We start from the raw sequence: 21,672 nt of genomic DNA on the forward strand, positions 1-21,672 counted from the left end.
CGCCCGCGCATTAATTATTCTAATTAATGCGCAGAAACTCAACAGTAGACATAAGCGAGGACCAGGGCGAGGACATAGGCTAGTTCTCTCACCTGAGCGAGGACATAACGTTAAAGTACACCCTAGTAAGAGGTTGATTTCAACTCTGTACGTATGCTGCTCCTGACCACTGTGAGGAATCACCGTAAGTAATGACCATTGTATGTTTTAACCGAAGTTTTAATAGTGCAGTGCTGTATTACGTACGTACTCGTACAATAGACGGGCAAGATAATAACACAAGGAAGTAAATTTGGAGAAACAATTGTAGTTTTATATTGTGGGAAAGAATACATGCGCAATTTTAATTTATGACCTTATAATGTGACCTTTTTCCAAGTGACTGCAAGGATTGAAACTGGCAAAATCCAGTTAATTAACTACATCCCAGTACCTTATTTTACACTTATATGGATCAGGTTGTAACTGGGTCACTAGTACTACTGACCCAGATAGTATCCACCAGATCTGACTGGTGACCTGGGTACATTTTGAACATTATAGTGTAACTAATAATTATGTGGCCTACTCTGTGATTACCATATGTACACATTACTTTTTAAATTCTGTTAGATTAAATGTGATTTGTTATCCAGTTTATTATGGAGGATTTAACTAAGGTTTGTATGAAACAGTAAAATAAGTATCCACAGTGTGTCTTCCATAATTCTTGTACATACAGTAAATGTCTCAGTAACATCTGTTACATACTGTGTACAGTACATACTATACATTGAGCAATGAATTAAGACTTGTTACACATAAGAACAGTTTGTTCCTACAAGAATTAAGTAGCATATATGATCTACGTATAAACCTAAACACTCCTCACAGCCAAGCTATGAAATAATGTGGCCCTCAAAAAACTAGGGTGAGAAAAAAAGACAAAACAAAGGTGAGATCATAAGCATCATTGAAGTATGTATATATGTACATATTGTTTTGCAGCTCTCTACAAGGTGACTTATAACATAGCTGAACTCTTATAGAACGACTTATTTGTGGCTGAACTCTCTATGATGGTGACTTGTACAGTAGCTGATCTCTCTACAGGGTGACTTGTTTGTAACTGAAATTTTTACAGGGTACTGATCTCTCTATGAGGTGACTTGTAATATAGCTGAACTCTACACAGTAAATTTTTGTAGCTGAACGCTCTATAGGGGTTATTACTTGTTATGGCTGAACTCACTTGTTAGCTGAGCTCTCTAGGTTGGCTGTTGTGTATCTGAACTCTCTACAGGGTGACTTGTTTGTGGCTGAACTCTCTACATGATTACTTGTAATGTAGTTGAACTTTCTACAGGATGACTTGCTACTCACTGAATTTTCTAATAGGGTGACTGCACTATTAGAGTATCTCAATCAAGCAATTGTGGTTTTTGCAGTGTGAATTCTTCTAATCTACTGAAAGATGATTATTCTGTGATGATTAATCCACCTACAGTGTATACACCAATTTTCATAGTAGGTGTGGCAACCAGACATTACAAAACTTGATCACGTGATTGTTACAGCAACCACCAAAAGGCACTCCTATGATGATCAATGTCTGATTTTCAACTGCTTCCTCAAAGTGCATGGTTTACCCTGTAGGTTTGATCTTTTAAGCAAGTAATTGGTCATAATGTGAATTTTGATCGGATTTCCAAGGATTAACTTATAACCCCTTCAAGTGTGCCAAATTTCAGCTTGATTAGAGTACGTGTTTGTGTTTTATGGTGGATTTTGCAAAGTGTGCAAAAAGTAGAAGAAAAAAACTAAGAAGAAATGAAACTTTGGCTGCTTATATCTTGGAAATGGCAGGGACAATTTCCTTCAAATTTGGTATGTGCACTCCCCCACCTGATGAGCATCCTTTCAACAAATTTGGTTAAGGGATCATAGAACTATATGTTGTGAAAATTGCATTTCTTTCTTCTAAAATTGCAATATATACACCCATGCTGTGACGTATTGGCTTCTTAGGCTGTATGGCACACTACCATGTAAATTATGCAAAAATTCCATGTCACTGCATTATCTTGGTATTGAATTCTACAAAATCAGTAGTGCAGTATGAACTGTGAAGTATGTATTTGTACTAAATGTGCAGCTATCTTTATGTCTTGTTACATATTACCTGTATAATTTGTTGTAATGAAATCTTAGTTATTATATACTGTATGAGGCTAAAATATAAGAATAATTATTGTTGTTCTGTAGGAATCCAATATTCCTATTTCTGAAGGTACATAATTAATAATATTCAGACAGGATGTCAATATGGTCACATGTGCTGTTATGTGCAGTAAATAAGTGTTGTCTATATTGTATACCTGTAACATTTATCTTGTCCTTAGTTTCTATCAAAGTCCCATGGGGGCACATTGCTGGTAAAGTATGGGGTCATTCAAATGGACAACCGGTTTTAGCACTACATGGTAAATTATATACTCTTCATATGTATGTGTATGTGGTATAATAGCACTTATCAGTACATATGGTGATACTATACAGTATGTGAATAATACTACAAAACATGATAGTAAGAAAAAAAGCAAACAGTAATACATAATATGGTAACAAAACTGCCGGACTACAGTCAAAAGACTAGAGACTAAATAAATGACATACTGTATTTCATACCTAATTCACTTATGGTGTATACATTTTTGCTCTTTAGATCATGTGAAAGTCTTCTTTCATATCTAGTCATTTTTGTTTTGTCACTTTATTCATATGTGGGAAGCCATACTGAGATGTTAAGTTTTTTTATCACCACTTTTCTGTATACAGGCATGTATACATTGTATCATACAGTACAATAGTACTGTATATAATGGTTTGGGTGTGGCCCATGAAAATACATCACCCAAAGTGACAATGAAGCAGTATTGGTTAGGTAAAACTAAGCCCAAACAAGCCTTCAGATCAACCCGAAACTCTTTCAACAAGTTGCTAAATTTTTAAAATAAAATTATTAAACGGAATTTTCTACTGACTGACTGAGTAACTGACTGATGCCTTCAGACAAGGGTATCTCAATAATGGCTAGGGCTACAGGCTTGATTTTTTCACTGTTCAACTTTGCTTTAGCCGGACATGTGATGCAGTATGTACAATGCATTCTTCATGGACTTACCAGTGTCCTCCTTTGTGTCCCATTCATCATTGCTGACAGCAAAAGGTATATATTTGGCAATAGTGCATGATGGCTTCCCTTCGTAACGGAAATTGTCTGTATTTTACATAGTGACTACTTTGATTGTAGAGGAGCTTTTCGAACAGTTCTTGATTCATAGCGTTGTATAACAGGTTGAACATAGCTGACATTGAAGCATAATGGATACTTCACTTTTCAGATGATACTCAATTATCGGAGGGAAAGAGTGTTCATTTAATTAAATAGTATGTAAAACCGAACATCCATACATTTACAGTTTATACAGTGTACAGAGCTTTGCTCAACTACTCTAATAAAGCATACACTTGTTGACAAAATACTCTAATTGAGCAGTCAATTTGGTGTTCGGATAATCAAGTGTTCGGTTAATCGGTGTTCGGATAATCGAGTAATTGATAGCTGGGGCACATGGTGCCATTTCTTCTTTTGATGAGGTATGTGTGGGTTCACCACTCATAATAATTTTATTTTACTTAAAAAGTTTACAAACAAATACACAAAAAAAAATTGGAATTTTCAACTAGAGTAGGGACCATAGCACATTGATAAAAAGTACTGAAACGAGTTGCATGTAACAGTAATGGCATATTGGTAAAGGGTTTAAGTGCCTAGGTGTGGAGGTCCCTGGTTCTCACCCTGAAAATTTTTTCCAACATTTTTTGTACAAGTTGTTTTCTAATACGTACTTCTCTGTGACTGTTCTATTAGAGTATCTCAATTGTGCTTGTTTCACTTGTTTGGATTTTGCTTTATGTCCCCTTAGTTAATACTCTCAGTGCTTTCAACACGAAAGGTTTGTGCTATGATGGTCAGCCTATCTGCATGTCGAGTTTTAACTTATTTCTTTCAGTTGTTATGTTCTTTGTGCCCTCCAAATCTGATAAGAATCAAATAATCAAATAAAGCTTGCTTGCATGAGTTATGGCAATTTTTGTGAGTGGTGCAAAAACAAAATTATCGTGGAAAAGGGTAAAGAAAAATATGAAGAAAGTAAGACAAACTTTTATATATTTATTAAGGCTTTACAACACAAGTGCTAAAGGTCAGTCTGTAGGACACCTGGTCCTACAGCCTGTTTAAAGTTGTTACATAAAGTGTGTTTGAAAAGGTGGAGAAAGGAGAAAAAATCCATGACTGGACCTGGGCAGCCTCGAACCTGCAGCCATCCAATTAACGTTTGAACACTTACAGGAATCTGCCAGGCGGTTAGGATGTTTTCTCCTTGCCAATTTCAAGTATATATATCCATAGGAACTCTAGAGAGTAACTTATCTCGAAGTACCCCTTGTGAAACCGAATAGACATTAGTTTATTTATTAAGGCTTTACAGCACAGGTCTGTAGGACACCTGGTCCTACAGCCTGTTTAAAGTTGTTAGATAAAGTGTGTTTGAAAAGGTGGAGAAAGGAGAAAAAATCCGTGACTGGACCTGGGCAGCCTCGAACCTGCAGCCATCCGATTAACGCTCAAACGCTTACAGGAGTCTGCAATGCTTACAGGAGTCAAACTTTGAGGGAGCGCATATCTCAGGACGGCTGGGCCGATTTTAGCTCAAATTTAGCATGGAAAATGTCCTACCCCTACAAAAAAACTGGCTATTTCTGTTCAGCCATTACTGAAGTATGAATGCATGAAAACCGCATTTTCTTAGTTCCTGTGAAAATACACACTTGTCTGACGTGCATTGACTTTCCTTGGCTGCACGACACACTATCATGTGTCCTGATTTGGCATATAATCAAACCAGATACTGTATGCAGAATTACGTAATTTACAGAGCTACAAAAGTGGTAATTTAAAATTATAGAGATGTATGCATATACAAAATTGTCAACAAATTTTTACACACTTGTAGGGTGGCTTGATAATGCTGGAAGCTTTGATAAACTGATACCTCTACTATCACATGGTATGGTGAACTACTATATTTATGATCATGTCACAGATAATTCCATACATGTTACAGATTTATACATAGTGGCAATAGACTGGCCAGGACACGGCCTGTCCTCCCCACGTCCTGCTGGTGCCTATTATCACTTGATCAATATGGTGGCTGATCTAAAATATGTGGTGGATGGTAAGTTTACCTATTGTGAAAATGTTGCATACATGTATGTACGTATACTACCATTATTTTGTTGTTTATGTGCTCATGCAAGATAAAAGCTCAAGATTATACTTGATAGCTGTACAGTATATGTAGTTACATTTATTGATGTGTTACTGTACGTTTGTGCATGAATCAATGTCTAGCAGTGTTTACGTCTATTTTGTAGGTTTAGGATGGAGTAGATTTTCAATCCTTGCACATTCAATGGGTAAGTGCATTGTTTAAACCTACACACAATGTACACATACAAATTGTATATGTACATGCCATATGCGTCTATGACTCTATGCATGCTATCATTTCTTTCAAGGTGTAGGACCTGCTATCACTGTGAGTTCATTGTTTAAGTTTTATGTGTACTATACATATACAGTATGTGGGTGTACTTATATACAGAGATTTTATAGAGTACAAGTATGGTGGTAATATTGACAGCAGAATAGTACAGATACTGATTGTAGATACACAAGTACAATAATTATTCTAATATGACACCTTATTATACCGAGGTAACCGTTAATATCGAGCTGTTATCTTTAAAGTACAGTGTATACCGAATAAAGATTTGGCAATATCACTCTACCTCAATTCCCTATTTTTGAAGCAGCTCTCACTCCTTGAGGCAACATTCTACTTATTGGCTGAACTCACAACATGTAGAGTACTGTATGCTGTATATTTATCATGCCTTCATGTGTGTACATGTACATACATACTCCTGTAGTTTGCAGCGTCACTACCAGAACTAGTGGATAGGATGGTGTTACTGGAGGGACTCACACCAGTACAAATAAAAGCTGTAAGTTTTAGAGCAGTTGTGTATGTGACTTAGAGGTGTACTGATAATCGGATCGGCTAAAATATTGGCCACCGATATAGTAGTTTTTGCCAATATTGGTATCGGTACAGAACAGCAGGAGGACCAATATTGCTACCAATATTTATACAGTAGCAATAGTTTGTACATACACTGTAAACTGGTTTTCTACATTATTCATGTGGCTCTTTAGTGCCAGTGGCTTATTGTTCACTCTGAAACAAGTGCTACGCTACAAGAAGCCATATAATTATACCCGATTCTATATAGTGTTTGTTGCTGCAAAGCTTATCACAGTCTTTACAAATGAAGCAGTTATAGAGTACCTGTGCAATAAAAAGAAGGGTCACAGGATAACCAAGGAAACTTGCTGTACCAGCTTTCTCACAAGCCATTAGAATGTGGAGTAATGTAGAAATATCTGTTTAATTAAGGCTTCATGGGAATGTGTACATTGTTTGGATTGCACAATAGAAACCCAAGCTGTATACCACCATAGGTGGAGTATAGCAATGAATACATGTAGGGTAGGTATAAGATGTACACTTTTAACTATAATGCAAATATTGGATCGACTATCGGTTATCGGCTTCTTTTGGTGGCATCAATATCAGATATCGGTACATGCCAAAAACCCATATTGGTACACCTCTAGTATGTGTAGTACAGTAGTATCAGAGTCTAAAGTAGTTCATATCCTTTCTGCAGATAACTACTCTACATGTAGTAAATTTGTTAATCTTTATAACTAGATATAATCATAATGATGGGTCACATGTTCAACCTTTGACAGCTTTTTAAGCTTTTGTACTCCACCGTCATTTTATTCCTGTAATTTCAACCTTGCAGTATGCATGACTGCTCTATTAGAATATATTGTTAGGTAAACATATGGCTGTTTTATTAAGGTGTTTTGTTGCATGTCTCAATCTCCATCCAATGTCATACGATGGATATACACTGTCAGCTTCTGTATTACCCACTATAGAATAAGCATGCTGTAAGTAGTGTATTTAAATGAAGTAGGGATATACTGTAAGAGGGAAGAACAGCCAATATCCAATGTCAGCATTGCCATTGCCAAAACACTTCAACAACAGACAACAAAGCACTAGATATGCTTTAGAATCCCAGCAGGTAGAGGGCATGTGCTGAATGTCTAATCCTTTTTCTTCTTATCAGCTTTGAGTAAAAAAGTACACCTGTAAGTCCTTTCACTAAGAGTAGGAGTGATATCCAAGAATTTACATCCTACCCTGGTCCGTAGTCTTGCAAATACATGTAGGTTTCTTCAGTGGTTTTATTGATCTTGTCACATAGCTTTCCTCACTATCAACTGCCATAAGTCCGGTTTAGTTGTAGTGATTCACGAGCAGTTTTCACATTGAAGTAGCCTAATGACTTCTATTGAAATATACATTAGAATGTAGTAATAATGGCTCTGGAAGCATGTGCCTGTAGTAATTTTCTATGGAGTTTTATTTTACATGATACCATAAATGGGTGTTTTCCATAGTACGTGACAATCATGCAATTTCGCTATTAATGATTCCTCACAGTGAAGATGACGACTACTAAGCAAGGTTAAAATGCACAGTAGATGCTGTACTTGTCAGAACTCCAAAAGGCACATGCTACTCATGAGTTTATTAGTTTATTATACAGGGATGAAAATGGTGGCATTGTTTAAAGCTTTTTGACTGTGTTCAGGCAAGTTAGCAGACTGGTAGACCAAAAATCAGGTTTTGGCATTTTTCAGTTCAATTTGATGCTAGATATACGAAGATTCTTCTATGAAGGTATTTTTCGTCATGTACCAGATTTGATTTTTAATGGCAGCATTTTGATAGGGCTTGGGGGATCCCTACTATACAGCACTACTGAGATACATAGTGACACAGTAGGTCAAGGTGTATCAGCAAGTACAATTCTTACAATAATCAGTATACAGGGATTACAGGGTATCATGCAACGCTATTAGTGTCATCATATATCTAATATCACAAACAGTGACACACATGTATACTGTACATACAATGTACGTGCTTCACCTAGTGAATTGGTGTTACTGCAGAAAGACTTTCCAACTCAAATGGGCATAACATGTACTGTACTGACTGCTCCATCAATGCAGAACAAACCAGAGATGGTTTATCCATCATTAGAAGCTTGTGTTTCAAGGTAGGCATATATGTGTACATTGTGCACCCAATATGTTGAATACATGTATACTGATAATTAATATGTACAGTATGTTGTGCATGTATAGTAAGTGGTTTAGTAATTCTTATTACAGTACAGTATTTCATACATACATGGTAGTAACTGTATGTTAGGAATCATAGAGGCTTACACTTTCTCACAAAAAAAAATTGACCAGAAATCAGCCTCACAATACCTGTACCTTCATGGAAAGTTTTAGTAAGTATGGTGTCATTCTTTGTTTTGATATGGTATGTGCTGGTTCACCAGTCATAATTCTGTTAAACAACATGCTAGGAATTTCATAGCCATAAAAAGTAGTGAAACAAGGAAAGTCATCCACCTGCAAATATACTGGTGGACATTTAATCCCTACTTCAGTCAATATGACTGAAGTGTGGGTTACATGTTCACTATGTGTAGTTAACTTTAAATGCTAGTACTTGTTTATTTATGTCCATTGGAAATTTACAGAATCATGCAAGCCAATAGTGAGCTAACAAAGGAAGCAGCCACTGCTCTTGTACAGAGAGGAACCACTCAAGTAGACAATGGTATGCAGTGATTTCAATGTCACTACATGTTATGTTGGTCGATGCTATTAAAGATATTAATAGACCAGTTTCATGCAAGCTAAAATTATTCATGGTATGGTAGGTTGCACAACATCTGGTATCCTTTGAGAAGCCTTAAAATGTATCAAAGCCTATGGGACTAAGCTCTTTACACTTCGTAGGAGCCAAACCATGCCATTTGTTCTTATTATAGGAATGTACATGTAGTTTAATAGCTATCACTATACTACAATGAAATTTGGAAAGATATACATGTACTATGTTGTGATCTAGAAATTAGCAAGTTTAAAACTTGTACATGTATCTCTCCTGAAGCAAGGTATTGTTACTGTTATAAGCATAAAAGATTGCTAGGCAACAAACATGGCCACTAAATCTAATGTAATTCATTTAGTATCACAGTGATAAAATATTTCCGTGATGAAATATCATGTAGCATTGCACATTATCGAAACATAGTAATCTGTTTTTCCTCTCTAGGTAGACTTTCTACATGCTGAAAAACAACATCAATAGAGTCTTCTGCTGTGGTAAAATCACTTCTTTCTGCTTTACGCACAGCGATCTCTACACCATTGGGATGCTTACAGCCTGAAGATTACAATTTGTTCTCATAATAAGAATAAACGGTACAGTTTAGGCTCCCGTGAAGGTTGCTTACTTTACTAACATAGGCTTCAGTACATTTTAAAGGACACTGGATGTTGTATAACTGCCAAAATGGTCTATTAAAATTGATAACATTGATTTCACAACTTATGTACCCTTTTATTATTGGACTACAGTGGAACCTGTCTATAATGGTCACCTTGGGACCAGATATATCTGGCCATTATATACAGGTGGCTGTTATAGAGAAAACCTGCATAAGGTGGTCTGCAGCATTTTAGTGGCTATGACCGTTATAAATGAGTAATTATTATTAAGAGGCTCGCGTCAACCACAATACAGTAATAATTTTACTAGACTTTATACAGAAAGGGCAAGGTGAGCTTGTTATGAATGTTGGTTATAGCTATTGAATACGTTTAAGCAATGAAGCCTGATAGTTTATATAGCATTCATTGAAAGGCAGGAAGTGTGATAATTGCGCATTAGGTGTCATGGTGTCAGACCATTGGCTCAACAAGCCACCATAAAGGAAGAGACCGCTATACGAAGGATGAAGTTATGTATACAGTGATTCATAGGCGAATTCTTGGTTGGCCGTTATACACGTTAGACAGGTGACCGCTTACTGCAGACCACAATGCATACATTTGTATGGGAAAATATTTAGGACCTCGTGATCATGGCCATTATGCAAAGATGACCGCTTAATCCAGGTGACCGTAACACAGGTTCTACTGTACTTAGATTTGTTTTTAAACCAGCTCTGTAGTGACTAACTTTAAGTGCAAGACAGCTCAGACAGATACAGAAACTAACATGTTTCATTTCACTTCTCCAGAAATTAGTGGTTGAGACATAATGTTCTGTATAGTAGGGTTTTCCCATAATGAATGGCACCCACCAGGTACTGCTATTAACCATCATGGAAATATCATACACAACAAATTGTACACTGTACAGGTACTTTTACGGAAGCTCACATGTGACAAAAGCATTTTCTGGTTCCAACAGGTGTTTACCCTCGGCACTTTGCCTTTCCTTTTATCTTCAAGTACACAGTCATCTTCATTTAAATGATCAGAACGTGTTTTAATGACTAGCTGCAATCAATTGCACAGTTTTGCTATAGTAAACAAGACATATAGTATTGCATAACTCTCTTGTGATAAGCAGTGAGATCAATACACTGTAATAAAGCAGTCACAAGACATAGTATTGCATAACTCCCTCGTGATAAGCAGTGAGATCAATACACTCTAATAGAGCAGTCACAAGACATAGTACTGCATAGCTCTCTTGTGATAAGCAGTGAGATCAATACACTCTAATAAAGCAGTCACCGTAACACGACAGCCATGTATTTTGATAGAGCAGTCATGAATAATATAGAAGCTAGAATTGAAAGCTAACTTATTACACCTACTTGTATTGTTCTCTTTTAGCTCATCTGTACTTGTGCACAACTCTTTATACTCCAGCCTGACTCTTAAGATAGTCATATGGCTTAATTCAGTGACCACTGAGTCTTTCGTCCCCAACTAACTTGTCTAACATCAAAGTTTTGGTTTATCATTTTAGGTCATTTAACCTCGCCAACAACAGAATCCATGCTGTTGCTCACAACTCAGTATTGCGGATGTGAAAAATAGACTGGATTCGTGTTCCTCTTTCCTACCTAAAATTTGGATCACATGATTCTGTGCATTAAATAGAAAGTGCTAAACTACTCAGATCACGTGATGTAATTATTGAACTTATCTCAATATCAGCTGCTGGTTTACAATGAAAATATGGTGCTGCCAAGGTAGTGGGCACCGCTGTCCCAGGGATGGGCATGTGCCCACCCTTGACTACGCCACTGCCTTATACATTTGTCCAACTGGAATTGTCCGTATTTTCTGTAGTGACTGGCAGAGGTGCTTCTTGTACTGTTCTTTGTTTGTGACACTGTGTAATGGGCTAAACAAAGCTGAAAATGAAGTGCAATGGCCCACTTGGTATGTTCAGACAAAAGCTGGTGCCATTCTTTCTTTTGATACAGTAGCTATGCGCATGCTCACCAGTCATAAGCATGTTACAAAAAAGAATAACAAACAAGTACAAGGAATTTTGAAACTAGTGAAATAAGGGAGGTTGCCTACACCTGTAGATATTCTAGTGGACATTTAATCCCTAATTTAGTATATAGATTGAATTAGGGATTAAATGTCCACAAGGCAACCTCCTTTGTTTCCCTACTTTTTTTCTATGTTCCCTAATTGAACTTAAAATTCCTAATATTCCTTGCACTTGTAATGGAGTAGGGATTGTTACATGTACCTTACTCATAGTTTTACCTGATAATCATTCATGTGAATACCCGTAGGAGTGATGCAAATGTTTTTAAAGATGCATGAAAACTGAAATTTTGCAGTATGATTGGCCTTTTGGAATGTATTCATGAAATCTTAGTGTTTGCACACACCAGAGATCATAAAACCATATACGGTGTGTACATCCTCTGTTAACATCCTCTGTTAACATCCTCTGTTAACACAAGTAAGATACGTACCATTTCTCTACAGCTGGTGAATGGAGCAAGTCATTCAAGGGAATTTGATATAGCTTTGGTTGTGATCAATGGGCACTAGCAATTACATGTACCTGTACACCAGTTACTGCAGAGCATGTACTGTATGTAAATCATGACTGAAAACATCAAGTTGAAATTTATAGTTTCACTTTCCTACTACGATTCATATGAAAGTGAGGCTTATGTACAGGTGTAGTAGTACACAGAGTAGGTTTGTGGTTTCCTTGTTACAGGAAAGCAGGCTACCAACTCTCCTACATGTTGTGCCTGTTAAACATTTTTATGTGTGTATTTTTAACAGAAATGCATGGGGGATCTTTGTACTGTATTAGTCTAATCGCAAATATGAAGATGTGCATGTTGAAGATTTTGTAAATGTGTAGTTTTGAAATTCAAATTACCATATTACGTGTTTATATTGTTTTATGCTCACGTGACAAGCATATCTTGTACATACATGCATAACTAATTGACCGTCTTTCCAATCATATGCCAATTACCTGTATGCAGTCACAAAGTTTAGAGCATTAGTAGGACATTCATTTAACAAATGTTTTGGATGTTACGGTTCTTCACATTCAATAGTGTACAGTTCTCAATGTTAAACACAACTTGGTACTCTGTCTTAATTCCAGCACTATCCAAAGCACCTGCCAGTAGACATCATAGCCCAGGAGCTTGGTACAGAAGGGGGAGGGGGGAGAGGTGTTGAACTTCCACACACTCCCAAAGATGCTAGTCCAATTACTGCCCTTCACAGTCACGTTTTCTCTGACCACATGCCTTACAAAACTCTGTCCGACAACAACTCCCTGTTCTCTCCACCTCTCTGGTTCTACAGTAACTCTTCACAGATTCAGTAATTTTCACCTCTCTTTGACTGTTCTCTTCTCTTCCAATCATCACAATGGCTTTATACCTACTCCGGTCTCCTGAAATCTTGGTCTGAACTTTCAATGTACTGTAACAGGCAGAGGTACCTGTCACAGTAAAAGATGCCAAGATGCAGACCACACAGTTTACTCTGCTATTTACTTGTACTATGATGTTGCGATGTCCATGTTTAATGCTTGAATAAGTTTTATAGTAGAATAACCTTTAACTGAATAGAAAGGAAAGCTAAGTGTAGCTCAAAGCACATGAACCACAAACTACTGTAAATATTGTGTCATAGCGAAATATGAATAGATGTAATGGCATTTCAAAGACTCTGTTAAAGTGGATTTCATGCATATAGACTGAGTGTACAGTACTTCTGCAAATGACTGGCAAGAAGTCAATTCTATTAAAAACTGAGCAGTATTTAATTTTATTAAAGTAGTTGATTAGGTATTAGAACGTTTTGTTGTGTCTTGTTACCCGTGTAGGATTACCCAAATAATCTATCTTGCTGGTCATTTGCAGAAGTATATAAATAATTATATGTAATCCATTTTTAAGGGTAAGTGGACTACAGGCAATATATTTATTGTAACAGTGCTGATTATTGCTCGTCAAAGGTTGTATTATGTTATCTCTATTTTTGTAGGTTACATATTCACAAGGGACAGGAGGGTAAAACTAGTAAGTGCACTTTTTTGTCTTCTTATACACGTAATTGATAGTGCATGTTAACTATGTTTTACCTCAGGTTGTACCGTAGCTACAGGTAGTAGATATACAGTCAAACAGACCTTTTCCTTTTCTTTTGAAAAGTGTTCCTCTGTATTCAGACTAGTGTTTCTACAAAGGATTTTCTCCCTTGAGAGCGTATGGAATCTACCTACATTGTCTGTGGTTATATACTATAAACATTTTAGCAACTGTGTTAGTTCCTGTGTTTCTAAGGCTTGTTTTTATATAATAAATTATTTTACATTCTGTTCATACCATCTTGTTATCATGTATGTGTTTGTAGTTATAATTCTTCCTGTATTCCTCCTTGTGGTAATCAGGGTTTATTAGAGTCACATTTTTTTGTTATAAATGTGGCTGTTTACTAATTATTATGTACGATCAAACTGAGCTAGGAAACCGCATACCAGTCTGGCCACTTGGTGGCTACTTATGTAAACCACATGTTTTTGCTGAACTAGAACAAGGAAACTTGTGGTTTGACCATGGTGACTACATACCTGTACTAGAGTTATTTGATACTGAAGAACTAATGGGGATTTTTGTGTGGCTGATGTCAATCAAACTAAAACTTGTTTTGATGTTTTTCTATTGGTTTCATTTTGTACTGCTGATATTCAGTATTTCATCATAGGCAACCTGCTGTTATAAACAAGCTGTCCCTAATGGCACAGGTTTCTGTTTCGTTCCTCTAAGCACACAATATAAGCTGGGTATTTTTTGTTTGTTGTATTGATGTAAAACGGAATTGGTACATATATCCACATACAGATGTATGGTGTAATACATAATGTATGGTGTAATACATAATGTATGCATGTACAGTGTTAGGAATAATGCATTACTAAAGTGAAGTGTTAAGTATGGTACCGCTCAAATGCAACACAGAGTGTGAACAATTAAAGCACTTGTTAATTAAAGGGCATGGCATCCGTTTTGCTCATGAGTATTCATCCAAAACGAAATGGGATGAATACTCATGAGCAAAACAAGTGCCACACCCTTTGGTTAGCATACTTTTAATCACTTGCACTCTTGCAAAACAACTTTGCGTTTGAGCGGTACTGTAATACTATTCATAGTATGATGAATTACTTTTGAAGAATCCATGATCTGTTGTAACAAGGAAAGAATTATTGTATGTAACGAAGTAATGGTATTACCTAACACACGGTAATTTATTATGTTAGTAATGTGTTACAGTTAGTAACTCTAATCACAGCTAGATGTCAGTCCAGTCTAGCCGTTAATAGGTATGGCTGAACCAAAGAGATGAGCCCTGGTGGAAGTACCAGTACTCCCACAACATGTGCAGGGAGACTTTTACTGTAGCTACGTAGCTAGTTAGCTATAACAACAAGTAGATGCTGTGCTACTTCTAAAAACTAGGTGCCCAGTAAATACTATCCCTTGAATTAATCAACTGTTTATAAATTAAATAACCATAATTATTTTGTAATTCACCAATTATTTTGTAATTCGTCAATTACATTACTTTGCATCACTAAAGAAGCGTAACTGAGCAAATCACTTTAAACCACAAATTACGTACAGAAGTATCTTCTTAACGGTTTTATGCAGTAGTTTGTCTATCATGTTTTCATATGTAAATTCCCTACACAAAGCCTTATGGCCACTCTTAATTTTCATTCACGTACAAATGGGATACACCCCTTTTTAATTCGAGAACATAGTCATTTCTGGTAGTTTACGAGACTTGTTACATTGTTTTTCAGTGTTACAGCACATAGGCTAGCCCCTAGTGAACTGTTTCAACTGGTTTCAGTTACCGGCCACACCCCCTTCGACAAAAACAAATGAAGTACATAAACAGCCTTTATTCTGAATGTTTATTTCTAAGCCTTTTTGCTCTTGCGGGTGTTGGACAGACATGCAGACACATGGTTTTTGCCAAACCAACCAGGCATGTGCCCACATTGGCGGTATAAGTATAGCGGTATAAAGTATATAAGTATGGCAGTATAAAACTCTGGTGAATTTGGTAAGTAGTGTTTCAATCACCAAAATTTTTCAGCCAATTTTTTTTTAGAAATCACATGAGCAGATATAGCAAGACCACGTCATGTCGTTGAAATCGGTCCTGCAATATTTCAAACCACTACCAAGAGGAAAGAAAGCACGGTTCATCACCCTATGAAGAATTAAACCAAATGCTTTGATATGCATGATAACTGCACTGATAAGCCTGACTTCACTGTATTAACAACTGAACATTGCACTCGACATCGCACTCGACATCCATAACCATCAAATGACACTTTCAATAGTAGTGCCCCTTAACAATATCATATATGTTCATCAGACAATGTATAAATTAAGGTGGAGTCCCCATTAGCGAAAGTTTTCTGCCAGTTTTTTTGCAAAAGTTTTTCTGCCAAGTTTTTCCACCTATACAATGAAACCTCCCTTATCCAGACCTCTATTATCCAGGCAACTCCATTGTCAGGACAGCCCAAATTGGTCATGTGGCTTGTAGTTTATTGACCATAATGAAGTTTGGTTTAGATGAAAGCACAAGGAGGGAGCCTAAAGGTTGCTGTTTACCTGTTTGGTGGGACATTGGAAACAGTGGAAATTGAAAACTGAAACTGAAAAACTGAAACGGAAAAACTGAAACTGAAAAACTAAAATTGGTCAAAACTTCATATTAACAGGTACCTCTTAACAAAGACCACCTCTATAATAAGACCGCCTCTAAAATAAGACCACCTCATTATAGTAGTTATGTCAAGTAGGTCCAAAAATATAGCTAAGGTGTACTCATAATGTAATAAAGTATCAATCAATCAGACAGTACTTAAAAGTTGAAATGACAGCTGCAGGGTTGTACAAAAGGATATACTATCTTTTATAATGCCAAGACCTTAAGTCCATGGTCATGTCACAAATGAAAATGGAGCAATTGCATGCATAATTGAATTTGATAATGGATTTCTCATGAATATTATTGTGCATGATTTAGGAGTTGCATAGTTACAAAATCAACATTAATGATTCTTGACTTTGTCTTAATAATTGTTAGGCACACGTAATAAGCATCCTCGAAGATTTAAAAACCCGAGGTGACATCAGTAATTACCGAGACGCAGGTAATTATTGACAGGTTTTTAAATCCTCGAAGACATCTATCACGAGTGTGTAACTATTACCAAGACACAAAGTCCAAGATCATTAATTTAACTATGCAACTCTTAAATCATGCACAATTCATGAGAAATCCAGTATCAGCAGAGTAATTGTGCATGCAATTACCCTATTTTCATTGTGACATGACCATGGACTTTAGGTCTTGGTATGGTAAGATAGTATATCCTTATGTACAACCCTGCAGCTGTTGTTTTAACTTTTAAGTACTGTCTGATTGATTGATACTTTATTACATTATGAGTACACCTAATGGCCTTTTTGTTGGACCTACTTGACATGACTACTATAATGAGGTGGTCTTATTAGAGGCGGTCTTATTATACAGGTGGTCTTATTACAGAGGTGGTCTTTGTTAAGAGGTACCTGTTAATATGAAGTTTTGACCAATTTTAGTTTTTCAGTTTCAGTTTTTCCGTTTCAGTTTTTCAGTTTCAGTTTTCAATTTCCACTGTTTCCAATATCCCCTGTTTGGTGGCTTGTTTATTCTACTACTAATAACTACCACTTGGTTGCTAGGTGATAATGCATTTTTACAGCCCAGGGGAGTGACCATGAATACTCTGTAGTGACTTCCCCTCTGGCCACTAAACTGCATAGCACTAACTGATAGCAATAACAACATTACTTGTATTTAAGTTAGTCACTTTAGCATAATAGCATGTTATTCTTAGTTACGGATATTTCTGAGATACGGGCAGTAGTATGTACCATACTGCCCGGATAAGAGAGGTTCCACTGTAGCAGGTTTTCGCCAAGCTTTTTACCACAAAAGTTTTTTTACTATACAGTAACTTACCAAATACTATACATGTACTGTGCATAGATGTATTTACAGTGTGTGTACATACATACCTATTAAGTACAGACATCATATGTGATGACCACCTATATTTTGCTGTATGTAGCAACCAATAGAATTTGAATAATAATATGATGTTTTATAGACCTCATTGTTACATACAACAGAAGAGATCAGTACATCGTACTTAGAATCCATCAAATGTCCTACACTAGTCATAATGTAAGTTTTAATAGTTTTACTATACTATGTACTTAACATATTCTTTACTATTAGGGCAGAAATATCAGTGTTTTCTCATGAAAAGATTAAAAAGTTGGTGCAAGTATTAAAAGAGGTATATGTGTATGTAAATATGATTTTATTACATTCATTCTTGGTGTCAACATCAGTGAGGTCTTCATGCATAAATATTGTGTATAACTTCATTGTCAAGAGAATGTGATTTTGGGTCATGGTTCTGTAAACTAGTATTTTTATGTCATGATTGGGTGATCACATGATGTCATGTGATCCATGAATGCCCTGTACTAGCTGGGTCATGATGCTTGTTCCTTGTACTAGAAAACACCTCCTATAGAGCTTAATATTTGGTGGCCACATATACTATAGTTAGCAAAAATGAAAAAGAGAAATGGAAAACTAATAATGTGACTGGACCTGCAAGAACCCCACATGTTAGTGCATTTTACGATTCCATTTTATTACATTTTCTTTATCCAAATAGCTAAATGTATGGTCAACCAAAGTTTCAGCTATAGAAACCAAGAACTTTTGAAGTTATAGCACTAGAAAGTGGCTGGCAACAGCAGAAAAATCGATTGTTCGGGGACAATATGGAAAATAAACTGCACATGTTTAAAAACAGTCATAACTTACGAATGCAGTTCTCTACTAATATTCAATCTCGTAAATATTTCACCCATTGCATTCTACTGTAAAATTAGGCTTGCACTGTCATGTGGGATTCTTGCAGATCCGGTCACAAATGGTCAGAACTACAATACATGTACAGTAGTGATGTGCGATATGTGATTATCGAAATATCGTGATAATTTTTTCTATATCGTGATATTATATAGAATCTTTATATCGTGATATAAGCCTAGGTATAGATTTTAGTTATAATTAGAGAAAAATGTACCCAAGATGTCATTGTACACTGTACTTTTTATGACAAAAGAGCTTGCAATGTTGTATGCTAGTCATGTACCATGTTGTATTGTACTTCTAGTACATCAGTGCTACAAGTGTCATCAGTGTAAATACACTAGCTGAGTGATGAGTTGTATATCGTGATGATATATATCGTATCATGATATGTTGTGTGCAATAATCATGATAGGAAAATATCCTATATCGCACACCACTAATGTACAGTAACCTTGAGTAAACTTGGCTTAGTGGCCACCTCTTTAATGACCACCAGACCACCTTTTTCAAAGGCCACATTGCAATTAGGTCCCAAAGAGATACTCAATGACCTCATTATGGTACATTGTAATACTGTACCTGTATAATACCCAAATGACTTTATTAATAAAACACCTAGGTTGGCTGAAAGCATCTCTAGCTGGCACTTAAGGTCATTGTCTTTTTGATACAGTGACAGTTTTATATAATGTACTGCACTTCGTTTGCATTACATTTTGTATGACACATTCTGGAACTAAATAACTGATGATGTATGGTACCTATGGTATGACTTGAGTGAAGTGTGAACCAAAATATGGGAGATTGACTATTAATTATGAGGTCTTAAAGTAGACCATGCCAACATAGTTGACATTGTCACTGTAATTAAGTGGTCTTAATGGGATCATAAATTACACCTTAGATACGTACCAAAGTAGAACCTCTGTAACCAGTTCAGTCACTACAAAAAATATGTACAATTTCTGTTGCAAACATAGGAAAGCCATCAGGCACAAATCAACACCTTGCACGGTCAGCGATAAGAAATGGGAGTCAGAAAATCCTGTTAAATCAAAAAATTTTGAAAATTCTGTAGCAGCTTATTGGAAGCAGTTTTGGCTGCTCAAAAGCTTGATTTGACCTACCAAAACTAGTTGCCATGAATGTATTGTGAGACTGGTTTCTGTTTAATGCAATATTCTTTTTGTGAGAAAGTGCAAACCTCCATGATCCCTAATGTACAGTTACTACCATACTGTATAACTAGAATTTGCATGTGATAATACAGTAGCTTCGTGAAAATATAATCATAAGTTAGATGTATCATCATTGGTATTTCATGAATAAAAATGCAAACAAATTGCCTTTTACAGTTAGTAGACGTTTTCGCAAAATTTTTGTCCTTATCCTGATCACTACAATGAGGTGTTCTTAATAAATACGGTCATAAGGTATGTGTTGAGGACCTATATGTAATTATACTTGAAAGATCTTTTTTACATGTGGTCAGGTGGTCTTTGTGTAGAGGTAGTCTTCAAGTGGTGACCACTAAGCAAAGTTTTACTGTAGCATTCATGTATATGAAGTTTTTACCATTTCTGTTCTCCAATCCACTTTCCATTTCCATTGTTTCCTATTGCCCCCAAGGAGTCTCAACATTTGTGACCTAATGCTTCATTCCTTACTGTATATGTAGGACAGCTTTAGATTCACTGTTAACTAATATAATTAATGTAATGCAAACCAAGAATTATACAATTAATGTCCTGTTGCTATGTAGCATGCATGGTGAAGGTGCTTTAAAGTTCATAAACCTTATGACATCGTTAGAGTATAGTGAAATGATGCGGGCATTCAGAGTTAGCTAAAAGCACATGTAAGACAATTGTATACATCAGATGAAGACTATGTATATGTATACATAGTATAGTTTCAGTTGCTGACAACACAGAAATGAATTTGTACATAACAACACAAGTCACAATAGCTATTATATGGCAAGTAAATCGAGACTTGTGCTATTTTGTATGCTATACCTGTATGTGCTTTCAGAGTTAAACTATGCATTTATAGCTACAAATGAAACCCAAGTATTTAAACGTCAGCACCATTTATGTGTCCTAAACATGTGTGTAAATTAATAATTTTAAATACACTAGATTAGTCAGCTAGCATCTCATATGATTGTGGATGATTTTTTAGGCAAAGATGATAATCGTTTCTGGGAATCATCATGTACATTTGAACAATGCACCAGTAGTTGCACCAGCTGTTAATGAACATTTGTTAAAAGACTTTCCTGGCGCTCATAAAAGTCAGTTATAATTCCAGATCCTGGCAATCTTGTGTTGCAATTACATTGCACTATATAATGTATGTTTGTGTATTTGTCTCATTGCATACTTGTACATCTTTTTACTACAAGACAATTGGAGGAAAGAAGTATGCAAACAACTCAAATAATAAATTTAAGGATTTAAGAAATATTGATAGGTAAATAAGTACACATACTGTTCAGAGCAGAATTTGAAGGATGTAAAAGTTAACTCCCAGCATTTATTAAGGTACAGCCTGTATCTAGTAGAAGCTACAAGTTGGAAATAGAATGGGTTCACTGATTTTCCAGGTCAGTTTGCATGCTATGGGATAATTGGGACCATTACTAAGCGTCCGGATAATGCAGGTGTCCTCATTTTCAAGCGTCCTGATTAACAGGTTCCACTGTAGTATTGTAACACTCAAGTTGAGATGCAATTTAACTGTTTCCCTAGTGAAACATCTTGTACAGGACTGGTCCCTTGTATACACTCTGTAGTCTTGCACCCAGGCTAGTATTTTCCTTTTTCTTTTGTGTTGGGTCGGAAGTAAAACTCCACCCCTACTACAAGAAATGAAAAAAAGATTTTGGGCATGAGATTACATACATTAGTACAGTAGAATCTCCCTTATCTGGACCTCTATTATCTGGGCCTCTATTATCTGGGCACCTCCATTGTCTGGACAGCCCAAATTGGTCATGTGGCTTGTAGTTTATTGACCATAATCAAGTTTGGTTTAGATAAAAGCACAAGGAGGGAGCC

The 21,672-nt window shown here is 36.2% G+C and overlaps 1 protein-coding gene across 1 annotated transcript; it reads left to right on the forward strand.

Moving 5' to 3' along the window:
• LOC136250645 (serine hydrolase-like protein) lies at positions 1-20,921 on the forward strand. The gene is made up of 15 exons (XM_066042871.1): positions 1-184; positions 613-659; positions 2,245-2,269; positions 2,382-2,462; positions 5,061-5,114; positions 5,172-5,285; positions 5,485-5,526; positions 5,629-5,648; positions 6,043-6,117; positions 8,210-8,316; positions 8,812-8,891; positions 13,625-13,659; positions 17,823-17,899; positions 17,954-18,014; positions 20,795-20,921. The coding sequence occupies exons 2-15, from the start codon at positions 642-644 to the stop codon at positions 20,915-20,917; spliced, it is 912 nt and encodes a 303-aa protein (XP_065898943.1). The 5' UTR covers positions 1-184; positions 613-641; the 3' UTR covers positions 20,918-20,921.
• The last annotated feature ends 751 nt before the right edge of the window (positions 20,922-21,672 follow it).

The sequence above is a fragment of the Dysidea avara genome, chromosome 3, assembly GCF_963678975.1.
Source record: "Dysidea avara chromosome 3, odDysAvar1.4, whole genome shotgun sequence".
Taxonomy (NCBI): domain Eukaryota; kingdom Metazoa; phylum Porifera; class Demospongiae; order Dictyoceratida; family Dysideidae; genus Dysidea; species Dysidea avara.

Bases quoted from the DNA above. Each gene is read 5' to 3' on its own strand.
- LOC136250645 (XM_066042871.1), top strand. The intron at 2,463-5,060 runs GTAAATTATATA...ACACACTTGTAG, and splicing joins ACCGGTTTTAGCACTACATG to GGTGGCTTGATAATGCTGGA. The intron at 8,317-8,811 runs GTAGGCATATAT...GGAAATTTACAG, and splicing joins TTAGAAGCTTGTGTTTCAAG to AATCATGCAAGCCAATAGTG.